The 26204-nt window shown below is 43.9% G+C and overlaps 1 protein-coding gene across 6 annotated transcripts; it reads left to right on the forward strand.

Moving 5' to 3' along the window:
• Positions 1-309: 309 nt before the first annotated feature.
• Positions 310-26204, forward strand: LOC310812305 (casein kinase I; the record flags this gene model as incomplete). 6 transcript variants are annotated; one of them, XM_083680800.1, is made up of 14 exons in its annotated part: positions 310-470; positions 5265-5700; positions 6363-6403; positions 8832-8901; positions 14028-14179; positions 14423-14657; positions 15322-15407; positions 15505-15589; positions 15820-15968; positions 16134-16241; positions 17300-17407; positions 18006-18112; positions 19723-19746; positions 21224-26204. In XM_083680800.1, the coding sequence occupies exons 2-14, from the start codon at positions 5511-5513 to the stop codon at positions 21276-21278; spliced, it is 1410 nt and encodes a 469-aa protein (XP_083536926.1). In that variant the 5' UTR covers positions 310-470; positions 5265-5510. The 6 variants fall into 6 exon arrangements, with proteins under 6 accessions (XP_083536926.1, XP_083536927.1, XP_083536929.1 ...); XM_083680801.1 differs by lacking the exon at positions 19723-19746; XM_083680803.1 differs by lacking the exon at positions 17300-17407.

Raw genomic sequence — 26204 nt, forward strand, 5'->3', positions numbered from 1 at the left:
CGGCGTACACATTGTTTGTTATACAGAAAAGAAAAAAAAAGTGTGTTGTTGTGAGTCCAAAAAGGTCCTCATCGTGTCCCAGAGAACATTTACCATTCAGTCCAGTGTCATATCCCTGGAGAGAATTGGCAGCATCATCATCATCTCTTCATAATGATCATCGTTACGGATACCGGTAAATCCCATCAATCAAGATCAAAATTCGTGCCTGTAGGAAAAGTAACCTGGAAGTGTTTTCTCTAACAAGCGGGTGTGCCGTTGCCTGTGTTTCCGGATTACGTGAGCCTTTCACGAGCTCCAAGGAAAAAAGAATGAAAGGGTTGTTAGCCTGCTTCTTGGCATAAAACAACAACAGAGTCATATTCTTTCTGAAACTCTGTGACACACTGAAACTCATTGCGGGCACTTGAGTGAATTTACAAGGTTTGAGACGTCGGAATCAGGAGCAGTTAGCTATCATCACATCTAAAGTAAGTCGTGTTTGCTTTTGCCTTGTTGGTTGCTAGCTAGCGACTAGCTAAATATTTCTAATTTCCTCGTTCCATCTTTGGGCTCCATCCGAGAAATATAGCTAGCTGCCTGGCTAGAAATATTGTGGCTGTCAACCCAAAACATACATCTAGGCAGCTATTCAGCTAGCTAGCTACTTAGCCACGTCGTATTAGCTATAGAGGAGTGTCATCATCAAACTAAATATCATTTCATCCCATTGTTTTGCACATATACTCATCATCGCAATGAGCTAGCTCGCTAGCTGACAAGCCTCTAGCTATCATCGCTAGCCTCGGCTTGCCCTGTGAGAAGATCTACAACTAGCTAGCTAATCGATGTGATCGCATTGTCATTAAGCATGAAGGGGCTATGTTGTCCACGGACGCAGCTAGCTAGCCAGGTGAACCGTCGTAACCGTCAGTTGTAGCTGATATTGTAGCCTTTACCCTTAACTAGTCTAGCGTATGGAGCTTGTACAATTCATTGATCCATGTTACAGTTGTTGATTGTCGTTACTTGGGTGCTGTATTTCTCAGCCAACAATTAAGTCATTTCCTATAACGTTAGAGAGGCAGTGGACTGATGTACCCCCGTTAACTGTCATTATGCCATGGGCCAATTGCTTTAACTATATAATTTACAAATTGTTAGTACCACATATTGGGTATTGATAGGTACATCTGACTTACTTACGAAGGTAAGCATGTGATAACTGATCATAACTTCTATTACTGGTTATAGAGATGTTCCCTGTTAAACATTCTTGGGGTACACCAATTGCAAGTTATGTCAAAAGTACAAGCAGTAGGCAAATTATTGTCGTAACATTATATTCATTGTATTGTTTTTTTTTAGAGATTTGCCTTATTCCACTTGTTTGGTAACAATAACAACCCACTCAACTCCATTATTATGAAATTTACAAAGCAACCTCTGTACTGTGTACTGTCAGTAGAGTAATTAGGGCTGATGTGCTGTTACACACAAAAAGGAGCAAGAGTGTGACCAAATTAATGACACCCTACCCTGTGCTGTTTGGATGATTTATGATTTGATACAATTGTGATGTCTCTGGAATTGGGCCAGAATTCTACCATTATGATCCTGTTAGAAATAGAATAATGACATCACCACACCTTCACCATTGGGCGTTTTTTGGGGGGTTGGCATCATTTTCACCCAATCTTTCTAACCTCCTAGTCTTGGTCTTGTTTCCTGGCACTTTTTCCATCAAACGGCTCTCTTCTTGACATTGTATTGTTTGTTGTGTGTAGTAGACTGTTGCTCACTTTCAGTGGAAGGCAGTGGGGCCTAGATATCCCCTCCAGCTGCAGTAGTGTGTAGGCCATGGTGAGAGAAGAGCTGCCTACGAAGAGAAGCATTTGCTAGCTGGCACTGCCACAGTGGGAATCCCTCCATCGCCTGGCCCCCTCCCAGCCTGATCTTTCCACTAAAGGTTAATGACTCTGCTTAGAGCGTTTATGTTTCTATAAGTACGGAGGATAAGCAGTAGCTAACCGTGCTCCTTGACAGTTGCTGCTGTAGCTTACTGCTAGCCTAGTGTTATTCTTCACTAGTTTCGGTCCTGTTTATTCCAATCCTATTTTGTCGTTATCCTTAAAGCCACGATCTGTAATTCGTGAAGCCGTTTTTGGATACATGTATAGTCCTACCAACTGATTCTTGAGTGTTACTTATGGATGTCTCATGCCTCATGCTTAATACAACTGTCTTTCTTACAGCATCATAACCCATAATATAAGGCTGTTTTACTCCAATGTTTACAAACAACAGAAATGTCAACATGCACTGTAGCCCTAGGCCTATACCTTCAAAATATGTTTAAAAAGTCCCATGTTGACGTCACAGACTGTCTATGAATCTGAGAGTGGTAACATATCTCTAACCCCATTCCTTAGCTTTATGTGGCAGAGCTAACTTTAGTTGTTTTTCGAATTACGGATAGTCCCTTTAAGATGGCCTACTGTATATAGTTGGCCTTTTTAAGAGAGTAACACGTCTTTTCACTTGCTATCTATCTAATTCTTCCAGTTGTGACATGCATAGTCAAAGGCAGCACTTTGTTTTCAGAGGCTACTGGGAACTTTGAATAATATAATGATAATACAAACGAAAGGCCTGCTGTATGTAAGCAGAAGATGTTGACCTCAACATTTGGTTAGGCCCAGTGTGTGGCTTCATGTTTGTCCAGCATTAAGGTAAACATATGCTGTTCCCCAACCCCCAAAAAGTATATCTGTATGTTCGCAGCCTCCACGTCTGCTCCAGAAGCAGCAGTGGTTGCTTTCATTTATTCCATATCTCCTACAAATGGAGCTTTCATTTATTCTGTATCTCCTACAAATGGAGCTTTCATTTATTCTATATCTCCTACAAATGGAGCTCTCATTTGCACGGACCAACGCTAAAGAAAAAGGCATCACTGCTTTATCTCAGGCAATTGATAGAGTAAAGCCGTTACTTTAATTGATTTTGCTGTAATTGTTTGTAGGCCTACATAAAGCTGTTACTGTTTAAACTACCAATTTGGGAGATCCTGTGGGGTGGGGGGAGGGGTGTATGGCAATGTCTGTTTCATTCGGTCTTATGCTCCTTTGTTGTTTTGTCCATGTGTATGGGATGTATATACTTCATGAAAATATAAATACACATTTGTAAAAAATAAATAAATAATAATAATAATAAAAAACAAACATTAATACAATAATAGTACACAAAATAAATACATTTGATTAGGTCAATTTCTTGTTTGATGAGATGGAAAACAAAAGTGCATGCTCAATTACGGCAATATCACCACAGTCGTGACTCGTCGGCACACTATAGCCCTGCACCGTGTCTGGTGTGAACGCTGTGTCTCCTCGCCTGGATGGCCGTTATTGTGATGGCTGATGGAGTTGTCAGTCTAGTGTCCGTGCTGTGGTGAGCTCTCCCTGTTTTGTAGTCATGTACTGTTCCTGGGTTTATGTAATGGTAGCACTGCGGAGCTGCCCTTGAGACTGAACTGGCTGTCTTTGATGCTGAGATCTGTGATGGGATAAATTATCTCTATGAGTCACCGGGGCTCGCGCACACACACACACAAACATATTCCATGTCTCACAAAATCATTTATGCTTTTCAGGATTCATTGTTGATTTTATATATATATATATATATTATATATATGTATAAAAGCATAGGCTACTGAGAGAATTGAGTAGCTAGGGATGTGAAAACATTATTTAGTTTAAACTGAAAGGTTCCATTGAGGTTCTTGATAATTGTAGGTGGCTTGGTAGGGTAGGTCACCAACATTTCCTCAACCACGCTCCTAACAGCTTCAGAGATGACTTCTCTACAAACTAGAGAACTTTGTCACTTAGGCTAGACAATGTGTACGATAGCTATTTTTAGCAAGGAGTCACACTTTTAATATCAGCACTTGTGTGTGAGTGCCACAAGATATGTTTGTACTTACAGGCCTAGCTTATTTACATTTTGTCTACCACTGAAATAAATGTGGTATCTTGCCCATGTAGGCCTATTTCTTTTGTTAAAAGGAGGACCATAGTATCAGTGTCAGACGGAGAAAAACTAGCCAAGCTGAAAAGAAAATTAATCAGTGACAATCAAATCTCTGGATCGTTGAGCTTTGAGTGAGTCTTGTCTTCGGGAAGTTTGAAGTTATCATGTTTCAAACTTACGGGGAAATGTGAGGGTGATCGTCAACTGGAAAACCTTGTCTAAGTTTCTTTGACGGTCCTCTTCCTCTCTTTAATCAAATGTGAACAGGAGGACATTGATGAATAGATAGATTTAGAGACCTTTTGCCTATTAAGATGAGAATAGCTTGTGTGTTAGCCTAATATGACCGTGACGTGGCTGTCTAGGATACAGGTACAAATGAATCATTGAATGGTGTTGCATTGTGTGCAAAAAAGCATGGGGCCAGACCTTGTAGAACTGTTACTGACACTAAACCTCAGGGGTGAGATTGTATTAGTGAAACGTTGGGCTCTGTGATGTCATGCAGAGAGACACAAGTTTATGTAATGGTTTACATAATGTTGTCAGCCCACATCCATGGTGATAGCTAGTGGGAAGGAGGTGCATTATCTGTTTGTCTTTCACTTTACCTCAAGGGTATGTGGTGTTTGTCGTGATTGTGTTTCGTTGATTAGTATCTCTAGCGTCCACTCTTCCATGACAGAGGAAGTCATGCAGTAATGCGTTGTTCTGTTTACATTTTGAATTGTAAACAATGACAACAAGTTGACTGAGAGAATGTGCTCCTCATCATCCTTCCGGTACTGACAAAGGGAAAGAAAGGAGGGGTCACCGCTCCTGTCCCTGAAGTTCCTCTATGTCTTATTATTATTCAGTCTACCGATGCCTCTTCGGCCATTAAGCCCTATTTCTTGTGAACATGCATCAAATCAAAAATATTGAATCAGAGTTTATTTGTCATATACACAGAATGCAGCTGTAGACGGTGTAATGAAATGCGTAGTAGTAGTATGTAATATTATGCATGTATGTGTGTGAATGCATGTACGTGGGTGGTGTGTGAGAGAGATTCACTGGCATGGTCACTGGCCTGCCCATCGTGCTTTGAAGATATTGCACATTCAGCCAGATCTCAGTTGGTTAGGCTACAGTTTATCTCAGTGTGTTAAATTCTACGTGCCCCACCTCTCAGAAACCACAGTCGTTTTCATTCATTCCTGCTGATTTGATGTCCTAATCGGTTTGTCTCACTCCTCCCTCAGGTCTCTCTTCCTCGTACCACCCAGATGTTGAGGCCAGAGACCAGCCTGCAACCCGTGTGGTAGAGGTACCAGGGAGGAGGTGGAGGGGGCAAAGCAGTGCCAACCAGCCAGCCCTCGTCCCATGATCGTTGCTGTGCCAGCCCTGAGCTGAGCTGCCAGTGACTGGGCTGTGGTGAGGTGGGCACGGCCCCGCTCTCTTTTCTGGATCCTCCAAAGCGCCAGGCGCCAAACGGTGCCCGCGCTGCCATGGACCACCAGCGGGACAAGGAAGGGGCGGAGCGGCCAGCCAGGAGCAGCAAGGTGGCACAGGGGGGGCGCAGCGGGCACTCCTCGCGGCCCTCCAGCTCCTCCGCCTCCTCGGGGGTGCTCATGGTAGGGCCAAACTTCCGCGTAGGCAAGAAGATCGGGTGTGGTAATTTCGGAGAACTGAAGCTCGGTAAGGCTGTGTGTTGTACTAACCATAATGATACATTTTGTTTCAAGCACCCTTCAAGGCAGCCGTCCAAGCACAGTGGGGTTTAGTGTGGACAACGAGCTCTCTTAATGCGCCACATGCTCATTTAAAAAGTCCCCTTTTGTGATTCCATTTGGCAACACTGATTACACACACACACACAGGCCAACCGTACAGGCTTCCCAGCATGGGTTATGTGGGCCAGCCCAGTAGCCAATACTGTAGGACTAGATGTTAATTAGCCTAGGCTTTTATTTGGCCACTGATTAATTCACTGACCAGAGAAGCCATGTTTTTAGGTGCCAAATCCATGCTGTACCAATAATCAATAGGTTTCTAGCATTTGAGTCGTTCAAAATGGCCATAGGCACAGTGTGCTGGCTGAAAAGTCCTACACTCTGACAGGACAGCCATGTCTCTCTTTCTCTCTACCCACAGCCCCTCACACACTCACAGACTCTGGTTCTCCCTCTGTCTCACCACAGCCCTCTCTTGAGGCTGGGCTGAAGTGGCCCCGGGCAGCACTGAGCTCACACTCCTTTTTCCACTGCTTTGTCTCTGCTTGTTGGGGGGGGGTAGTAAACACCACTGTATTGTTATGGTTGAATAAGTCCTAAAGTCACGTCTCTCTTGATTTGTTTCAGGGAAAAATCTCTACACCAATGAGTATGTAGCTATTAAACTGGTAAGTATACATTGTTGCTGCTCCTGTCTCTCCGTGCAAACTGAACAAAAAAAAAAAAGAGATACTTTTAAACTATTAGATGCGTTGCAGTAAGATGACAGAACATCATGCTGAAATCGTCTGTGCAACCCGTGTTCACTTGTGACCGCATTGATACTGTCAGCTACCACATTTTCATCTTTCATCTCTTGCGACATACTCTAGACCTTCAACCAAGACTGCAGATAATAGTGACTCAAGTGCCTGATGTAGGCCTACATGCGTAGTCTGTCATTCATCAATAATTGAGCAAAGATTTAGTGAGGCATGCGACTCTCCTTCCTTTTACACTTCAGATGACACGGCGCCCGAAAACATCACACAGTGTTTGAAACATAAGACTGTTTTTGAAATGTTGGCAGTCGACATGGCAAGCCCTGACGTTGTTATCCCTGGTAGACACGGTGTGGAAGAGTTTGGGTGTGAATTTAGGCATTTGATGTCAGCATGGCTCTGTGTGCTTACATTTGCTCTAAAATGGAGCAGGTTACCTATTGGAACACAAAGAAGTACGAGCCACGCTTTTGAACCTGCAGTCTGATGACTGTCATTTGCAGTGCCGCTTTTAACACCCAAATCCTGGTGGGGCCGGTGAAAAACTCTCAGATGCACACAGCCAAAGAAAACATCACCTGTCGTACTACACAGTGACTGCCATTCAGTAGACTATACTGTATATTCCCATACCAGCAATAATGCTCAAAATACATAATTCATAATACAAGACCAGTTTGTGTACCATTCTAGGTCCTGTTCACCGATCATCATTGATGCACATTGACCATTATGTTGCCTCAATGGAGAGCAATATGTTGAGCAAGCGCAGTGGCATTTTCCCCCCTTCAAGTGTTTCATAAAATATATTTTTATAATTAGAAGATGGTTGAGTGGCTCGAAATCCGGTGGTTGCTGCACCAATGTTCACACCCCTCCTATTGTTTTCTAGCATTGAAAAAAGGCCCAGTCCTTATTTTTCCACATACCGAGGACGGTAATGGATGCCGAGTGAACCCTCTGGCCCCTCCTATCTGTGTGGTTTCATTGACCGAGAGGGGCCAGCCCCACCACGATAGAAAACAGTAGCAGTGAACTAGCCAGCCAGTCGCAAAAACAGCCAGCATTTTATAAAACATTTTATAACTTCTATACACGAGGGCAATCAATCAAAGCAACAATGCACATTTCTCATCCCAAGTAAATTTTGAATAAATAAATTGATTCGCCAAGATGTAATACATGGATAGATTTCACACATTGCCATCTGCTGGTGGGGCTAGGCCCCACGGGCCCTGAATAAAGGAACGCTGTTGGTAATTTGAATGAAAGGTTACAGTCAAAATAGTGTTTATTAGTCTGAAGTGACTGACTGAAGAGCAATCACAGTTGAAAGGCATTCATTTGGACTGATTTTCGATTTTGCAATGACACAGAGAGGACTGAGAAGGTTTGCCAGCTTCGAAATGTGCTGTTATAACCTCCAAAATCAAAATAAGACAGATGCAACAACTGGCACCATGAGACCCATTAGAGCTAATGTTGTGTTTGTGAACAGAATTTGTGTCTGTGTGTGTGTTGCTAGGCAGGACTGTTCAGGACCTGAAGATAAATAGATAGTACAGCATGGAAATGCCAGCCTAGGTGTGCCTCCCAAAGCCGTGGTACTGGAAATGAGTCATACCATTATAATAGCTCTCCAGACAGCTATAAATTATTATACAGCACTAACAAAATATGAAGCTTAGTCTCAAAACAAGCTGTGAAATTCAGTAAACAATTTCAACGCAAATGCTACACAGCATTTTTATTAAAGCCACAGTCATTTCCCCAGTCATTTCCAATAATGTATACTGTATAGGCCTACCCCTGGATTTTGATAAATATGACTTCTAAATAGCATATTATGGTAATTGCAATTGTCTCACCTTTCCCTAACCAAAACACCAAATGCGTTCATGTTAATGTATTAAATAATCAGACTGAAATGTAGCATAATATTTTTCATACTTCTTTATCCATCTAAGATGGATATTCGTACACTCAATACACTTTGATACAGTTTTTTTTATTTTTTTATTTTTTTATTTATTTTTCGCTCACTCGCCTCACTTTTCTGAAAATGAAATCCGTTAAACACTTAATCAAGTTTTTATGCCCTAATATGATAAATAGATCTTCGTAATTCAAGTGTTTGCACAGGGATATTACTGCAACTATTATGGTAAACTGGTAAAACGTGCCCCTCAGCCAATCACAATCCAACTGGTGTATAAAGATTTTCTTTTTTAGAAACTGAACCGTCAAGTATGTCTGGACTGCATAGTTTTTCTTCTATTGGCAAACGTGTATTTTCTATTGTTAATTCATGTCTTTTGTTCCTCCTGTCATGTAGGAACCAGTCAAGTCAAGGGCACCACAGTTGCATTTGGAGTACCGGTTCTACAAAACATTAGGAAGTACAGGTAAGGTCACACACTGGATTAGTTTAACACATGTCTCTGGCAGTCTACTGTTACTGCTTCACAATGACTTGACTGTTTTTGGTTGATCAACCAAAAGATTGTTCTATTTCCACAATAAGGGATAACCTACTTGGGACAGCTTGGTTTTATCTGAGGGTCTTGATTGACCTCAGATCCTCATTTCCATACGGTAGATGGACCATGATAAATGATAACGCATGATTGAGCTATGATACAAAGCCCCCCAGTCTAACCAACCTCCAGCTTCCTTTCCGCAGCACTGATATGACTTGTGCCATGTCGATCTGCCTGGTTACTGTTGGAAGTGCTGGCTTGATTGTCTGTGTGATGATACATCAAATAAAGGGATCTAGATAGAGGATTGAGCAATAAGGCATGAGACACCTAGCTAAGCCTGTTGTTAGGCCCGATGAACGCTTCTTCGTCGACCGCCAATCATAATGCTTGGTCAATTCTATCCATTCTATAACAGAATATAAAGCACCAATGAATGATGACAGCCATGTTTGTCCATTGCTCAGATCTTGTGCTCTACTTGATTAGTCTCCCAAGTCAGACATGTTGCCTCCCAGCAATTACACATGCTCCCGGCTGACCGTTTGCTCAACAATTGGCTTCTGTGTCCTAAAGACTGTGGTGGGATGTGCATGCGCAGGAAATCAGGCTACCATTATTCATCTGATCCCTCCTCCTGATTCCTCCATTTCATTGTGAACCCCACTTGCGATTTGTTGAGTGTCTGTCTGTAGTAGATCCAGCCTGAACCTGTTTTGTAAATGCAGAATTGAGTTTAGAGACAACAAGGAATGTTGAAAGACTTCCAGTTATTGTTGTATCAACATGTCTCAGGCTTTTGTTTACAACTAGGGTGTGAAATATGAAAAAATAGGCATCACCCACCATGATAGCTACTCTAGCACCCATTGTACACATTGGGAATTCAGCTACAACTCTGCATCGAAGACATTCTCTGTGCCTGAACCCTTTACCATTTAGCAGTGACACAGTTAGCATTTCAATGTGTTGCCAGGGCAACACCTACTGTCACAGATGAATGACACATCACTTCCTGTATGAAAAAACAAAAGAAGCAAATGGAGAGATCAAACTCCACCAGGGCATCTCGGAGAGAACACAAAGGAGCGAGGGGTGGGGTTGTCACAGCCATCGGTCAATTCTGCATGGTCACTCATCTTCCTCTACAGAGAACAAACACAATCTGCTTCTAGAGCCAGAGTTTGTCTTGACTTGCCTAGTTTTCCAATAGGAGGATGACCTACTTTGTTGTATTTGCATTTTTGGTGGAACAGTGAATGCTATATAGTTTTCACTCAGATTTCACACAGGTCCCCTAATAACCCTCACCCCCACCCCGACATCCAGGAAGCTGACAAAGGAGAACGAAAGGAGGGAGGTGGGGGGGTACGGGGGTGCTCATCAAATGTGTTTCCCTGACCTCCTGTCCCTTGAGAGTTCCTCTATTTTTGACATCAGACATTATTCACAGTCTACCGATGCGTCTTCGGCCATGACTCCATTTCCCTCAACCCCCTGTTACAGCAGCCACTGTCAGGAATCCTGTTGGGCCTAATGACCATTATAGAAAACAAGATTAAGGGACACACTCCTTTTTTCTCCCAGGGTATCAGAGGAAATGGGTGGAAACCCATGCCGAGAAACACAATAGAAATGAACAGATCTTTTAATAGCCTCCTGCCCTAAAATGCTCCTATTAAAACAGGGTGAAAACTCTGTGGTTTGTCGTTGGTTTTTGTAGGAAAAGCTGTAAACCTTGACCGACGACTGTTAGAAACTGAGCCTTATTGTTGTCTGAATCACATAAGCTTTGTGAAAACTCTGACGGAGAATGGTGCGCAAGCCAACATCCATGGCAACAAAAGAGGTGCTGTCTCATCAGGGTATAGTTCGATCAAGCTGTGATGCCAGTTTTGATAACAGAGAAATACGGTTTTAATTAACTTCCATTTTCCTTCAACATATCTGAATATCTTGATCCAGTCTTCATTTCATGCTCCTTGGTTGAACTCTGAGGCAGGCTACGACTGTAGGCTATACGTTTTCCTTTGCCTAGGTCAGGTTTTATGAAAGCATTATCTTTGCCAGGCTCTGTTGCTCCAGTAGGTGTGTGTATTGTAGTCAGACAAAGAGCGCACTGGTTCTACTGGCAGGCAGGCAGGCTTGCAGAGGTAAGGGTCGGAAAAGGCCAACCGTGCGGAAACTCATTAATTATTTAGAGAGTGGGACTGCCTCCCTAAGCACTAACCTGCCTCCTCCCTCCCTGCTCCAGATGGGGTAAAGTGACCCCATTCCTCCTCAGCTCTGTGCTCTTCTGCTTCACTATAGTCTACATGGCAGCCAGGCTGGTTGAGAGACGTGCAGGAGTAAAGACAGTTTCCAGGCAGTAGCCTAAAGCAGCACAATGGCATGGCCATGTAGGAACCAGTGATCCGAGTAAAGGCCCTGGCAGCCATGCCCAGCTAAGCCCTGTAACACAACACCATCTCTCTGATCACCAGAGTCTCCCGGTGGCGCAGCACCAGCCAGGAGGCACTTAGCCCAAACAACAGAATCAGAGTATGACTCGGCAGAAAGGTCTGGAGAGAGATGGAGAGATGGAGGGTCATAGTAATGGCCAGGAGTTTTTCCTGACCTCCTAGTTTTAGGTTATGATTAAGGACCAGAGTTTTTCCTGGTTGGGTGGGGTCATGTAGTCAGAAGAAACTCTTGACCCGAGCCGCACTTATCAATCATCCTCCCAGTCTTCAAGGTCATATGTAGGGAGCCGTGGCTTGGAACACAAAAATCCACTACACTGTTACTAACAGATTGAATGAGTAAGGCATTGTGAGGAAGCCAGCCAACTGTGAAGCACTCCACAACTGTTTCAACATGCACACACTTGCTTCTCCATTTACTCCAAGAGCCCCATGGAATCATTAGGCCTGTCTAGCTCCAGACAGCCCAGATGTTGGCTCTTGAGGGATAACCATCATGATTAATGAAGCTACATTCTATAATTGAGATGAATGGAAGAATGTTGTTTAGTGGAAAACTTCTTTTGTCCTTGATGAAAGACAGCTGCTGTGTGTGTAGCCACAATCCTCTCCCTGTGAGGTCTTGTGGTGTGGGAAGGTGCACTTCAAGGTTGCATATACCAAAGGTATCCCCTAAGAAGGGGGTGAGACATAGCCATTGCGGTTGTCTATAGGAAAGATATGTAGAGTTAAACAAAACTTACATCCCATTTCACTTGGTACTTGAGTATGTATGAGGATTCTTTCCAGAAAACAACCATGATGTTTTCATCTTCTAAAGACTTTCAGCATGACTGCATCTTTAACAGCCTTCCACCGCTCCCAGAGTAGAGATGAAAGCTGAGAAGAGGAGGAGTCCCCACCCCAACCCCCCCCCCCCACACACACACACATGCACGCTCATAGCTCCAATCCACTGATGTGTTTATAGAGAGAACCCTGGTCCAGAGCTAGCCTACATTACTGTAATTGCAAGCCGGTTCCCATAGACTGGTATAAATTAGTGAATAACAGCTCCCACTGCACTGCATGAACTTTCAAACATGCTAACTTCGGGTCTATTGACTTGCATTTGGTTTTGGTTAAACATGCTAACAATTAGCTGTTCGTTAAAGTTCCCAGAAGTGTTGATTGAAGTTTGTCCTTACATGATTTTGTAATGAGGGGGAATCCCTTTAACTATCTTTAATGACACACAAGGCTGGTTGAATACTACATCCCCCCCAGACAGTGAAGTCCTTATCCCCCTGTGTTTATACAGACAGGCAGTGCTCAGCAAGTTCAGTAAACTCAGTAATTCCCCCAGGATATCAGAAAATCCCTCTGGGCATGTCTGGGCTTGTTTCTGAGAGAACAGGGTTTCCTTGTACTGGCATATATTGCATTGTGGTATGATGAGGCAGGGTCAGGGTTATGTAGTAATGGCTTACCACATGACCCACAGTAAGAACAATACCTGGTCCAGTTCACCTCGTCAAGAATACCAGTGTACTTGAGCCCCTTCAGAATTATGAGCACAGTGCTGCAGCTTTATGAGAGAATGAGAGAGTATCTGATGTGCATGATAGCTTGAAAGTGGGCACTAATGGTTGTATTAGGCCCTCTCTCTCCAGCCACTCCTCCCCCATAAAGGTAAATAGAAGTTTTATTACTGCAAGCCCCAGGGGAGGCTGGTGGAGGTGGACGTCGGAGGAACTGGCTCGTTGTAATGTATGGAATGGAATAAGGAATGGTATCAAACGTGTGTTTGGTACCATTCCTCATTCCATTCCATGCATTACAATGAGCCCCGTCCTCCGATGTCTACCTCCAGCAGCCTCCTCTGGTAAGCCCCCAGGCAGCCGAGTCATGTGGCCAGCATTGATGGAGTCTGCTTCTGCTGCAAACACTTTGGTCTCCTCTTCTCTAGTGAGGTTTTGCAGAAAACAATCATACTATTCCTATGGCTTGACCAACTAGATTCAGAGAAGGAGAACTTTGTTTTAAATTTTTATTTATTTATTTTAATGTTTTTTATGTAGGCTAGTATTCATTCATACTGGTATTATACTGGTGGAATAACCTGTACAATCAAGTTTACCAGGGGATCTATCCTCTCCTATTTATGTTCCTTTTGACAACTGATGATCAGTCAGTCTGCAGCATGTCAAGCTAGCCCAATTGGTTCAGTTAGTTCATCATGCATTGTCTACCCTACATTGTTTGTCAGCCTGCCCTTTCACAGTGAAAAGGACATCCTGTTAGCGCCCCTGTTAGCGCCCCTGCTAGCACCCCTGTTAGCGCCCCTGCTAGTACCCTGTTAGCGCCCCTGTTAGCACCCTGTTAGCGCCCCTGTTAGCTGCCTGCTTGTTCAGAGCTCATCCCCATGGTGCCACTCTGTTTGTCACACCTTTTGCCCTCCACCCCCAGAAGCACCTGAGGTGTCAGGGCGCCCACTCCTTCCTGTGCCATGCTAGTCAGCATTTCAGCAGCATGGTGTCAAGAGACGCTAGGTTTTACCCCTTTATTATTCCAATCATGCTCTCTCTCTCTCCCCCTCCCCACCCTCAGCGGAGGGCCTGCCCCAGGTGTTTTACTTTGGGCCGTGTGGGAAGTACAACGCCATGGTTCTGGAGCTGCTGGGACCCAGTCTAGAAGACCTGTTTGACCTCTGTGACAGGACCTTCTCACTAAAGACCGTCTTAATGATCGCCATACAGCTGGTGAGTTCACTTCCCAGTTCCCACACCCAGCTTACCCTTCAATGATATACATATTGATTACACATTCATGAATGCCTCCTGAAATCTCCTTAAAGTATTGAATTAAGATGGAATTGACCCAAAACATACTGCATAACATGTTTGATTTTCAGACTATTTAGCTTATTAAGCCCTGATTAGACATTTTGATCAGCGGTGTGAATGCATGCGTGTTTCTCACTCTCCTGTACTGTTCCCCCTCAGATCTCCCGGATGGAGTATGTCCACTCTAAAAACCTCATCTACAGAGATGTGAAGCCGGAGAACTTCCTCATCGGACGGCAAGGAAACAAGAAGGAGCAAATCATCCACATCATCGACTTTGGCCTGGCCAAAGAGTACATCGACCCAGAGACCAAAAAACACATCCCATACCGGGAGCATAAGAGCCTCACGGGCACTGCCCGATACATGTCCATTAACACACACTTGGGGAAAGGTAAGACTAGCTTTCCAAGGTGTTGTTGTTTTTTTTAAACCGTTTACTTTTTCTCCTGTATTAGTCACCTTTCTCCGCCAGCACTAACACAGAGACGCTGATTTATTTGAGTTATGTAAGGTGTTTTTACTTCCGTATGAATCATACCTGCTTGGACTTGACAAATGTGTAAGCTGTATTTCTTTATCAAGAGTTTCTTGCTCAATTCTGGTGGCACAAACAATCCTCTTACCCCATTTAAACTGGTGGTTGGCGAGGTTATGAATACAAATGATCACTTGGCCATAGTTTATGAGTGAGTAGGGCCTCGGGACTATTGTGGTAAAAGAGTGAGCCAGCCAGAGGAGGCTGGTGGAGGTAGAAATTGGAGGATGGGCTCATTGTCATGCATGGAGTGAAATAAGGAATGGGATCAAATACACGTTTGATCTCATTCCATTCCATGCATTGCAATGAGCCCGCCCTCCAATTTCTACCTCCACCAGCCTCCACTGGAGCCAGCCTGTGAGAAAAGGATAGATGATTAATGCAAGATTAGTTTTCATTACAAAGGCTTCTTGTGGCTCACTGCATTTTCTTCTTTTGAAGTTATCCTGAGTCCTCTCTCTCTCTCTCTCCCTCTCTCTCTCTCTCTCCCTCCCTCTCTCTCTCTCTTTGTTCACAGAGCAAAGTCGGCGGGACGACCTAGAAGCCTTAGGTCACATGTTCATGTATTTCCTCCGTGGGAGTCTACCCTGGCAGGGACTCAAGGTACGGTATGCCACATCAGTGGGCCCTCAGGAAAGGCCAGTTGTGTTGTGCATGTAGCAAAGTGTCAAATGTTTCATATCATTTGCATCTTTCGCAGGCTGACACACTGAAAGAGCGATACCAGAAGATTGGAGACACAAAAAGAAACACTCCAATTGAAGTTCTCTGTGAGAGCTTCCCAGGTAGTTTCAGTTAGAACTTCTAGTTGGTATAACTCTTTCTTCATTCCAACACATTGTGAACCTCAAAACTTTGTGAAACTTAAAAGAAAGAAAGTTTGCAGTTTGCCCTTGCCTCTGAGCCACATATAGTATGTGGAGAGACTAAACTTAGGGTCTTCTCTCGGACGAAGATTGTTTGTTATACAATTACACAAATAAAGCATTCAAATATCCTTCTTCTGCTGTTACAGAGGAGATGGCCACCTATTTACGCTACGTGAGGAGGTTGGATTTCTTTGAAAAGCCCGATTATGAATACCTTCGGACACTGTTCACGGAGCTGTTTGAGCGCAAAGGATACACCTTCGATTACACCTATGACTGGGTGGGCAGGCAGATAGTAAGTAACCTGACTCACTCTTCTATGGGGAATCCTTAATTGCCACTTAGGGGATGGAACACATTTGTGTGGAATTGATTTGATTTGACTTGGAGTACTTCAAGCAGTTCAACACAGCTTTGCTCAGTGGTGGGGGGGGGGTTTTCCCTCTCTTGTTCTCCATAGCCCACACCAGTGGGGTCTGTCCATATAGACTCTGCGGCGTCTGCTGTCACAAGGGAGAGCCACCCGCACAGAGACCGGCCTTCCCAGCACCAACCCATGAGGAATCAGGTAACCTTGACCTCCACCTCTCAAAAGTTGCTAACTACTAGTCTAGAGACCCACTGGTCCACACTGATAATTGGATCAGCTGGGTAGGGAGTGCCCACACGTCATTCGTTTCAGTAGAGGCTCAGGAACTATAGCATTGTGGGTCTGCCTCAGTACCTCTGATATCCCACTGCCACCATCACTGAAGAGCTTGCTTGACGCATACAATGGCAAAGTTGCATGTGGACATATGAATCATGTGGCATGTAAAGGAGCAGTAACTATGTATCTGAAGAAGACACTTTGTTTACATCTCCAGTGTCACAATCTATAGTTTTATTTAATACGGTGTCGACGAGAATTGATATGCATCCTTTATTTGCCACTTCACAGAGGCTTTGCACACCTCAGAAATGAGTGCTTGGCCTAGCATTTTTAAGAGGGTCTCACATAGCTTTTGCATATGCCTTGATTTTTTAATTTTATTTATTTTTAACTTATGTTACTGTAACACTTTAGTAATAGCACTTATTCAGCACCCATTTGTAGCTTATAAGTGTTTTCGTAAGTAGCTAAAGTGTTACCGCCATCTTTTTCTCCTCCTCTAGTTTCTTAAACAACCTACAGAGGTCATGTGTTTGTGTTTTTACTCTATTTATTGTAATCATTTTGCCGAGTGTTTCTTCATTAGCAGGTTTGCTCTCAGGGCCAAATCCCAACTTGAGGAGGGAACGTCTAATTCAAAGCCTTGTGTAAATCATGCATTGATCTCAATGGGACATTTACCCCGAAGATTGAGTTTGACGTGCCCACCTCAAGTTAGTGTCTGGTTCCCAGTCACTGATCCAGCCTCTTGGCTTTGCCTCCGTCTTTATTCACTCTTATTTTCTTTTTCTTTTTCCTTTTCCTTTGTCATGCTGCTTTGCATGACACCTGGTCTTGCGTACCTATCCACCCACCCACACACTCGAACCCCCCTCCCTCCATCCCTCCCTCCCCCATCCTCACCCACTCCATCCAACCTTACCCCCTTTCCTCCACCACCACCACCCCCCCCCCCCACCACCACCCCCGAGCAGACGGCAGCCTCAGACCGGAGAGGAGCATGGGAGGTGCAACCCAGGCCCCAGACTAACTCCTACCTGACCTCCCACCTGGCAGCGGACAGGCACGGGGGCTCAGTGCAGGTACACCACCACTCCACTCTGATCTCGCCCTCGTCCCCCCCCTGACCCCCTACCCCCCCCCTTCTCCCTCTTCACCCCGTTTCCCCCACACGGAGTGCTCGTTTCCACCGGGAGCCACAATGTGCATGTCAATGGCATACCACACGTGAGTGAGCGAGCGAGTGAGTGTGTGCGTGTGCATGCTCTCTCATACGTCTCTGGTCCCATACCCGGTGGCCCCTTGATCTCCTTTTCCCTCTGTGTTTTGGAACATCTGCATAACTGGGTGTATGACATGGTTATGACAGCTGACCCAGCACTTCTGACATGATGCTGTTTGTGAGGAGATAAGGATGCTGGTCGCATGGCAGGTGGACTTGGCTTAGCAGTGCATGCTTTTGGTGGCGAAGCACAAGTCCAAAATGTAATGAGTCAGCCAGTTCTATTCCTTCCATACCGTACAGCATCACAGGGAAGCCGTCATGGACCCATATGGCAAACAGTTCAGTTGCTCCAGGTGAAAAGTAGTCGATATGATAAACAGTAGCTGTAGCTCTATGATTATGCGATGTGCCGGGTTTGTTTGTTGTCTTGAATAAACCTCTCTCCTGTGCCACAGGTGGTCAGCTCAACCAATGGGGAGCTGAATGCCGATGACCCTCTGGCGGCCCACTCAAACGCACCAATCACAGCCCAGGCTGAGGTGGAGGTGGTGGACGAGGCAAAGTAAGTATTGAACTCATATCTCTCTATCTACTGTATCTATCTATCTCTCTTCTCTCTATCTCTCTCTCTCTCTCATTTCTTCCCTCTGGTTTTGTGGCAGCCCCTTGCCCCCCCCCCCCAAACCTCATCTCCCTGCACTGTCCCCCTCGTATCTCTGCTGCTTCCTGGCTGTGTGCTGTCTGAACCCGGCTGCTACCTTACCTGTCCCTGTTCCAGTCCCTGGGTTAGTGAGGTTTAGACTGCATGTGTCGGGCTCGACCATCCAGAGAGTGTGTAGTTAGTCCAGGTAAAGTGTGTACACAAGTATCTGTCTTGGAAGAGATCGTCTTTCAACAGCAAATCAAGTCGAATTATACATTTTAGTGATGTAGCGTACCAAGTTCTCAATCAGGCCTATTGATATTCCTACACTGTACGAATATGAATATGGTATCTCTATGTCTACGACCTACCAACGGACCATAAAGCCAAATAAGCAGTTGTTTTCTCTCTCTGATAATCGGATATCCGCCGCTGTAAACATGTTCTCTCTCCTCCGTATTTGTCGTCGTATCTGAACTGCGTCGGTTCATTCACTCTTTACCGTGTGTCTTTATTCCCAGCGTAGACCGGAGTGGTTTTGTCCTCACGTCTCTTCATTCACACTTCTCGTTTGATATGATGATTGGTGTGTTTTTTTCCCGCCGGTCCTTTGATATCCTGACAACAGGGCTGGTCTTTGATACAAACACGCTGCTCTGAAAGACCTGACGGCAGAAGACGCTTTTCAATTAGCGGGAGGCGAGAGAAGAAGAATGCAACAACGAGGTTTCCATAGCAATGTAGCACCAAATCTATTTCTCTCTCTCTCTCTCTCTCTCTCTCCTTCTTTTCCCTGTCGCTCCTTCTCTGATTTAGTCTTTTTCTACATTGGCTCAGAGAGGATGAGGTCTTGTTTGTGGTACAGAGATGTCATAATAATAATAATAATAACTTTATTTGTAATGCACCTTTCATACAAACTATGCAGCTCAAAGTGCTTTGACAGTTCAGTCCAACCATATCATAATAATAAATAGAACAACTTTAATAAAAAGAAAAAAACTGTAAAATAATGAAAAGTAAAAAGAGTAGGAAAATAAAAAATATTAGTAATTGTATGCCAGGTTAAAAAGATATGTTTTCTGCTGTCAAGATGTCTACTGAGTCTACCTCTCTAATACCTTTTGGCAGGGAGTTCCATAATTTTGATGCGTAATGGATGAAGGCGGCTTCCCCAATTTTTTGCAGGGGAACCTTCGTGATGAGGTGGATTAAACAGAGGAGTTGAACTAGCCTACTTAATTTGTCCGTGTGTTAAAATGGAAATGTGTGTCTTGCTCTGTTCTCAACCAAACTCAGGACTGAATCTCCCTTAGGCTCTGTATGAGTCCCTTTGACCTTTTGACCCCTTGACCTCCATCTTGTCCACCTGTGTTGTCTCGTTTTAATGTGTGTCATAAGTGTGTGTGTGTGTGTGTGTGTGTGTGTGTGTGTGTGTGTGTGCATGGCATGAAGTCTCCCATCGTCTTTGCCTTGCTGTATTAATCTCTCTGTCTTTTCTCTTTGCACTCTTCTTCTCTTCTCTGTAGCTGCGTGAAAATGCTCAACCTGTGGTGAGTCCCTCTCTCCTAGTCCACATCATACCCATGGGACAGGGAGTGGACCAGCCTCACTAGTGCACTTAACTAGTACACACTGTGAAGGGACCCTAACTAGTATACATCATGCCTACGGGACAGGGCGTGGACCAACCTAGACTAGAGTGGGCTCTAATTGGAGTTCACAAGTGTGCTTTGCGTACACGCAAGGACCCTAACTAGTACACATCATATCCATGGGACAGGGAGTTGACCAGCCTAGACTAGTGGAGTTTCACTACTACTGTGTTGGGAAAGGACCCTAATTAGTACGTCGACACACTAGTTTTGAACAAGCCCAACTGTATGAGGACAAGTCCTTTTTAAAAGACTTTCCGGAGTGTAATATGAGATCACTACTGAGGTTGGTCGTACCCTCAGAACATGGTCTCTCTTCTCACTAATGCTGAATTTGGCCTAGTGGCTTTCCATACATGGAATGAAATGCTTAACTTTACACCAGTTCTCCCTTTGTGGATATGATAGGATGACTCTTCAGCAAAATGTAGGGATTCTAGGGTGTAATATTTGTCTTCTGACAGGGGGCGCCACTCCTATGCAGCGTTAGTACCTCAACTGACCGCGTGGATGGGCACACTATCTGTAGTTCATGAGGCCTTTGATTTTATGCAACTGAAGATGGGTCGACATTCTAGTGTAGAAGATGTCCTGTGTGTTAGTCTGTGGTTGTTCTCTTGTCACTGCATGTTTCAGAGGTCTAGTCATTCACTCAGACTGTGTCCTGTGCTCTATGTCTTCACTTCTCACTGTGTCATCATAAGACTGACTGTACTTAAAACACACTGGTCCTTGGCTGCAAATGCCCTCTCTCTATAAGCAGGGATGTCCAAAAACCTTTACAGCTGAGCCCCCCTCCTCTAAACCAAAACTCTTAAGTTCCTCCACACCGCTTTACTGTGCATAGCAATCAGGGTTTGGGTCAATTTGAATGTTAACAACGAAAACAGTGGGCCATCTTCTCAATTTATGAATTGAATTTCAGTTGACTTGTTGTATTGAGTGAAGTACATTTCACTTGACCCCAACCCTGATAGTGATGTTGATAAACTAGATCCTAACTTAGCCATAATGTTATTATTTCTGAAGATACTCACATGGCTATACCGTCATGGCTGTGCTGATATTTTACCTGTAGATTCTCCAGACTGTAGATCTTTTTCTATTGATATTCTACTCCCTGGAATGTCATGATGCGAAGGAACAGATCAAGGAAACCAACATGTAAATCCATCCACTCTTCTGTGTTGTTCCTCACCCTTGAGGCCAGTACAGTCCTGTGCAGTTGTGCAAAAATAACAGTGATTGCCTTTACTAACACACTATCAGATGCAGCGTTTGCATCCCCCCAGCCTCGCTGTTTAATGTCCTCTTGTGTTATTGGCTCTCCAATGCTAGAAGTGAGTGTTGGCCTAACCTATCTCTGTCTCTATAGGTGCTGTTGCTTCTTCAAGCGAAAACGGAAGAAGAACACCCCTCGTCACAAATGATCCCCCCTCCCGTCCCATAGCATCCCTGTCTGGCTCAGCTGATTGTGATTCCACTAATCAATAAAGTCCCATTCAGACCAAACAAGACGACCACTGAAAGATCTGAAATGAATCGTTCACTTGGGGGGAGGGGGGGGCCTATCGTAATGGGAGGTGAGATATGCTCGAGATGCGAGCATGTCTCTCTCGATGGGAAACCTTTTTGGAATTTTTTGTTTTTTCTCCTCGATGCTTGGGAATATTTGGCAGGCCCCCGATGGCAGGATTGGGATCTTCCGTTTTTGGGGGATTTAGCAGAGAAAGATGGGAATATCAAAGAGGCACTTGGGCAGCATTTGCACTTCTTTGTTTGCTGTCCTCCTTTTTTGTCATCTCCTTTTTCTTCTAGTACTCCTCAGCAGGAGTGTGTGTAAGTGGAGAGAAGCCTCTTTTTGCGACCACCTCAACCCCACCCCCCACCCACACACACACTCTCCTCTCTCTCTCTCTCTCTCTCTGGAACTTATGCTCATGTCCATACATTGGGTGTGATTGGTCTTTTGTTAGTTTTGTTTTTTCCAACTCATTTTAGATCACAGCACAGTTTTCTTTTTGTTTGTTCCTGAAGTGCGACTGAATGTAGACCATGAAACACAAAGAAGAAGAAGAAGGATTAGAACTGTCTGCCTGTCCACGGCAACATGCTTGTGTGAAAGTATCTCAGTGGACAGTATGTGATGGCACACAGAGATTGCTGAGCAACAACATCGATCTGCTCTTCGACCTCTCTCTGTATTCATTCCCTTCATATAGGCTCCCCTCCTCACGAAGGGCTCAGACACAGCACTGTTAGCCTGGCATTAGGGAACAGAACTGCAAATAGAGTCCTCTGCAATGTCTTGTGTATTTTCTGATGGATTCTATTCAAGCTGCTTGTTTTAAAGCACCCTCCAGCCCCTCCCCTCCTCACCACACCCCTCGCTTCAGTACACTACAAACCTCCAGTCTCCCCATGCTGTCGTGCTCCCAGTGGCTTTGTCTAAAAACTTGATACTTGTCGGTTGGCTAAGAAATGGAAAAAGAATGGCTATTTATGTCCTCTTTCTCTCTCTCTCACACACACACACACACACACAAACTGAATGTATAGGCTGAAAGGTAATGACTATAGAGGTATTTGGATAATCTGTCAAGTGTTTGGAAAGGGAAACTTGTTGAGTTGTGTAAAGCGATGGTTGTCATTCAAAAACAGAATCATTGTAAATAACTGACCAATGCTAAGCTGAACAGCGGTGTTTATACAGTATAAATGGTTTGACTTCTGTGTAATGATGTCCACATGGTTGCAACCAATCGGCTTTCTTCTGTTCGCTAAGGGTTTTTGACTGGTAGAGAACAGGATCTAGATGTCTGGAGTGCTGTCTTAATCCTCTAGATCTCCACACAGTTTACTGCTAATGTCCAATGCCTTAACCAAACCTTCACCCAGCAGAGACAGTGAGGAGGGCAGGACGGGAGTCCAGGTTTTACTGTGACATGTTATGGTTTTCCAGGTTATTTAGCCCAAGTCTTTGAAACATGGATTCCCAATTTCCCTACTAAAGCAGGTTCAGATATTCTAGCAAAACGACTCAGTTTGTGGAGATTCTGTCAGAGATTCTGTCAACAAGGGGAGAAATCGAGACCTAAAGAATGATGCCAAATGGAATGTTGAGTCAGTATTCTAGAATGTTCACTGAATTCTAGGAATATACTTTGAAGGAGGTGCCCTGCTTTCATGCCTTGCCCCTTGGTTCCAGTGTGAGTGCTCTGCCCTCTGCCGCGAAGCTTTACCTGTGAGAGACCACCTCTGCTGATGGGACATGATCCTAAATGACAGTCCAACAGTCTGACAAAACCCTGGGATCAATCAAAGAGTGGTTCAATGTACCTGGTCAAATATGTGTGTACTGTAATTTTTGAATTTAATATTATTGTTTGTTCCTTCCTTTGGGGGGCTGGGGGAGTGTCATGGAGGATTGCCTTGAACGAATGCAATATTGAGGATATGTCACCTTGTCTACCCTCTTAATGCCTTTCCACAGCATTGATTCCGTAGGAGGGTCACTTTTGTTTTTATGTCATTTTTCTTTTTTAAATATATATATATATATAGCTAATGTGAATTTCAAATGTGAGCAATTTTATTTCCCATTCCAAATGGCCATGGGTTCTGGGGAACATGGGGGGGGGGGGGGGGGGGGGGGGAGAGCTAGAGCTAGAGACTTTGACTGCACTACATTTGTGGACCCACTGTTAGCCCACGAGGACCTTGCCTTCCCATACTGTACTAATATGCTTACTTCCTTTCACTGTAGCGGCCTCATGTGTGAGGCCTATCTTGCCGGTTATGAAATACACTCAACAAACCAACAAATAGGCTTTTTCCTCTTCTTTTTATGTGTTACCCCCCCCCCCCCCCCCCCCACCCACCCCCTCCACCCGTGTGCCATGATAACACGGCACACACACATTAATGTTAATCGCGTCACCTCCTGGTGGGGTGCTGGACATGGAGTGTCATTGACCAGGTTTGTCGTCTTAGATGGAGGCCCAAAGCTAGAGAAGACGTCAACCAACTCGACAGACCTGTATAAGCAAAAGTGCTTGTACCATATGCGCATAATTATATTATATAGCCTTTGTTTTATGTCCCCCCCCCCCCCCATTGTGACTTGAGTCAGTCACTGGTTGGGTTTAAGTTATTGTGTTAAGAGTACTTGAATATAAAATCTATGGGATGTTTTTCTGTTTTGCTTTCTATTTCTATAGCATGGTGTATAGTATGGTGTTTTCCAGAGATGGCTTTGAGGGGAATTGTGTGAAAAGGCACTTTTTGGAATGGCAGGTATTATTCATCCCTCTGTGATGCCTCCTTTGTGCCTCTTGACTGAGTGTTTGACAAGGGGTTGGTGAAGCTGTCTAGTTTGCCTCTGTTGGATGTCTGTCTGTACTCACTGGTGAGGAGGACAGGACAAACCTATAGGGTTGGATTGGCACAGTCGGCACTCACTTCGAGGCCGGGGGCATCGCTTTCCAGTTTCCCCTCCAGCCTATGCTTACATCAATCTAGTGCTTTCAGCTAAATTCATTACGGGGTAGTAAACAAGTGCACACTCCAGGAAGAAGAGTAGAGAATCAGACCGTGGCCTTAGTCTTGATGGTTGGCATGAATCATGAAGGGGTGGTATCTTCAGGTTGAGGTATCTGTAGGGAGAATGGCACCACCTGCTGCCCAGTTGCACTGCTACACTCCAGTTTCCATTGGAAGTATAAAGTGTAGTTGGATATAATGATAGATATCCAGAGAATGGCCTTTAATGCTCCCTTGAATTCCTAATGCCGTCATCCTGATGACTACTAGCCTTCACCCTTACCAGTGCCAGGACAATGTGAAATAGAATTCTGATTTACTACCCCCACCTCCATCCTGCTTTTTATTTTCCTGCAATGTTGGAAGTTCTGGGAAGAGACCGTTGAAGTGGATTGAAATACTGTACTGTGTTCTGTCCTTGAGGTGGAAGAGGGTTGAATCAGTTGAAAATGGTTTTGCCATTTCCATCAGTTAATCATTTTGTTCCCATTGCCAGCTTTCATTCCTCAATGCTGTTCCATTTCAGTTGTACCAAGCTGAAAGTTCTTTTGGAAATAGAATGATGTGACTTGTATGACTCCTGTATCCAACTTGATTTCCTAATTCCTACCTTAAACAGTGGCCTATGCTGGTGTTATATCACTGTTTTGAATTATATTTTTGCAATTTTGGTTATGGATCAACAACTAATAGACATGAATATTACAAATTGATATGTACAGTCTAGTTTCCTTGAGACTTGCTTCTCCACAGCTTGTCTAGACTGAGGAATATTTGCATAGTGTGTATCTGCATGGCTTTTCTGGAGAAGATGGTAGCCAATTTAATGGCAGCAGGCTTCCTATAGTGGACTATGGACATGAGGCTAACTACTTGTACAATGTTGTCCTCTATAGCCATATTAGAGCTGTACAACGGCCTCAGGGCCTCTGTATAAAAAAAAAAAGCATCACGTTTTTTGGTTTGATATTATGTCATCACCAGAGTACACTCCGATTTCAGTTCTTGTCATTCCTTATACAGTACTGCTACACTTTGCCTCTCAATCAGAGCTCATTGCTTTGACTTGACTTTTGTCTCTTGTGGCATTTTCACATTTTCTTTCCTGCATGTGTCAAAGTGGCGTGTAAATCCTTAAAGCAAAGGAGAGAGTGATGAATGGAAAGAGATGATATGGGTCTTTGAGTTCTCTGGCACTTTTTTCCTGCCGTTGTACTGTAGAATTGTCTTGGATTGACTATACATTTAATCTGGGGGGATGAAGTTAGGTGTGACACATGACTGCAATATTGTGATGATTATTTTAAATTGTAAATTGTACAGAGGTTCAACATTTTAGGTTTGTTTTGTCAGTTGGATTCTGTATAAAAGGACATACTCCTTGAAATGTCTTTCAAACTGTGGAAAGCATAATTGTACAGTACCACAAGAGTTTATTCCCCCTTCCCTCTTGCTCTGGCTATTGTTTCAACAAGGCTATGAATAAGAAATGAACTGTATTATGAATATTATTGTGTTGAAATATGAATGTTACTTCAAATGTATTTCAAAGGGTATACCTAGTAAAGGGCTTCAAGAATGAAGTGTTTTTTGTTTTCTTTCTTCTTTCTTTTTTTTTTATTATGATTTTATTTTTTTAAGTTGCAGAAAGATAAAGGTCCTGACTCTTTTTATCTGAAATGCCTATTTTCCTTCTTGGGGATTCATGTGAAATGTGTCACATGTAAACCTTACAAATTCACTTTTTATTCCCTCCACACCTAAAGGGAAATTCCAGTTTGCACCCTTTTTTATGTAAAATAAAAATCTCTCTT

The sequence above is a fragment of the Argentina silus genome, assembly GCF_951799395.1.
Source record: "Argentina silus genome assembly, chromosome: 11".
Lineage (NCBI taxonomy): Eukaryota > Metazoa > Chordata > Actinopteri > Argentiniformes > Argentinidae > Argentina > Argentina silus.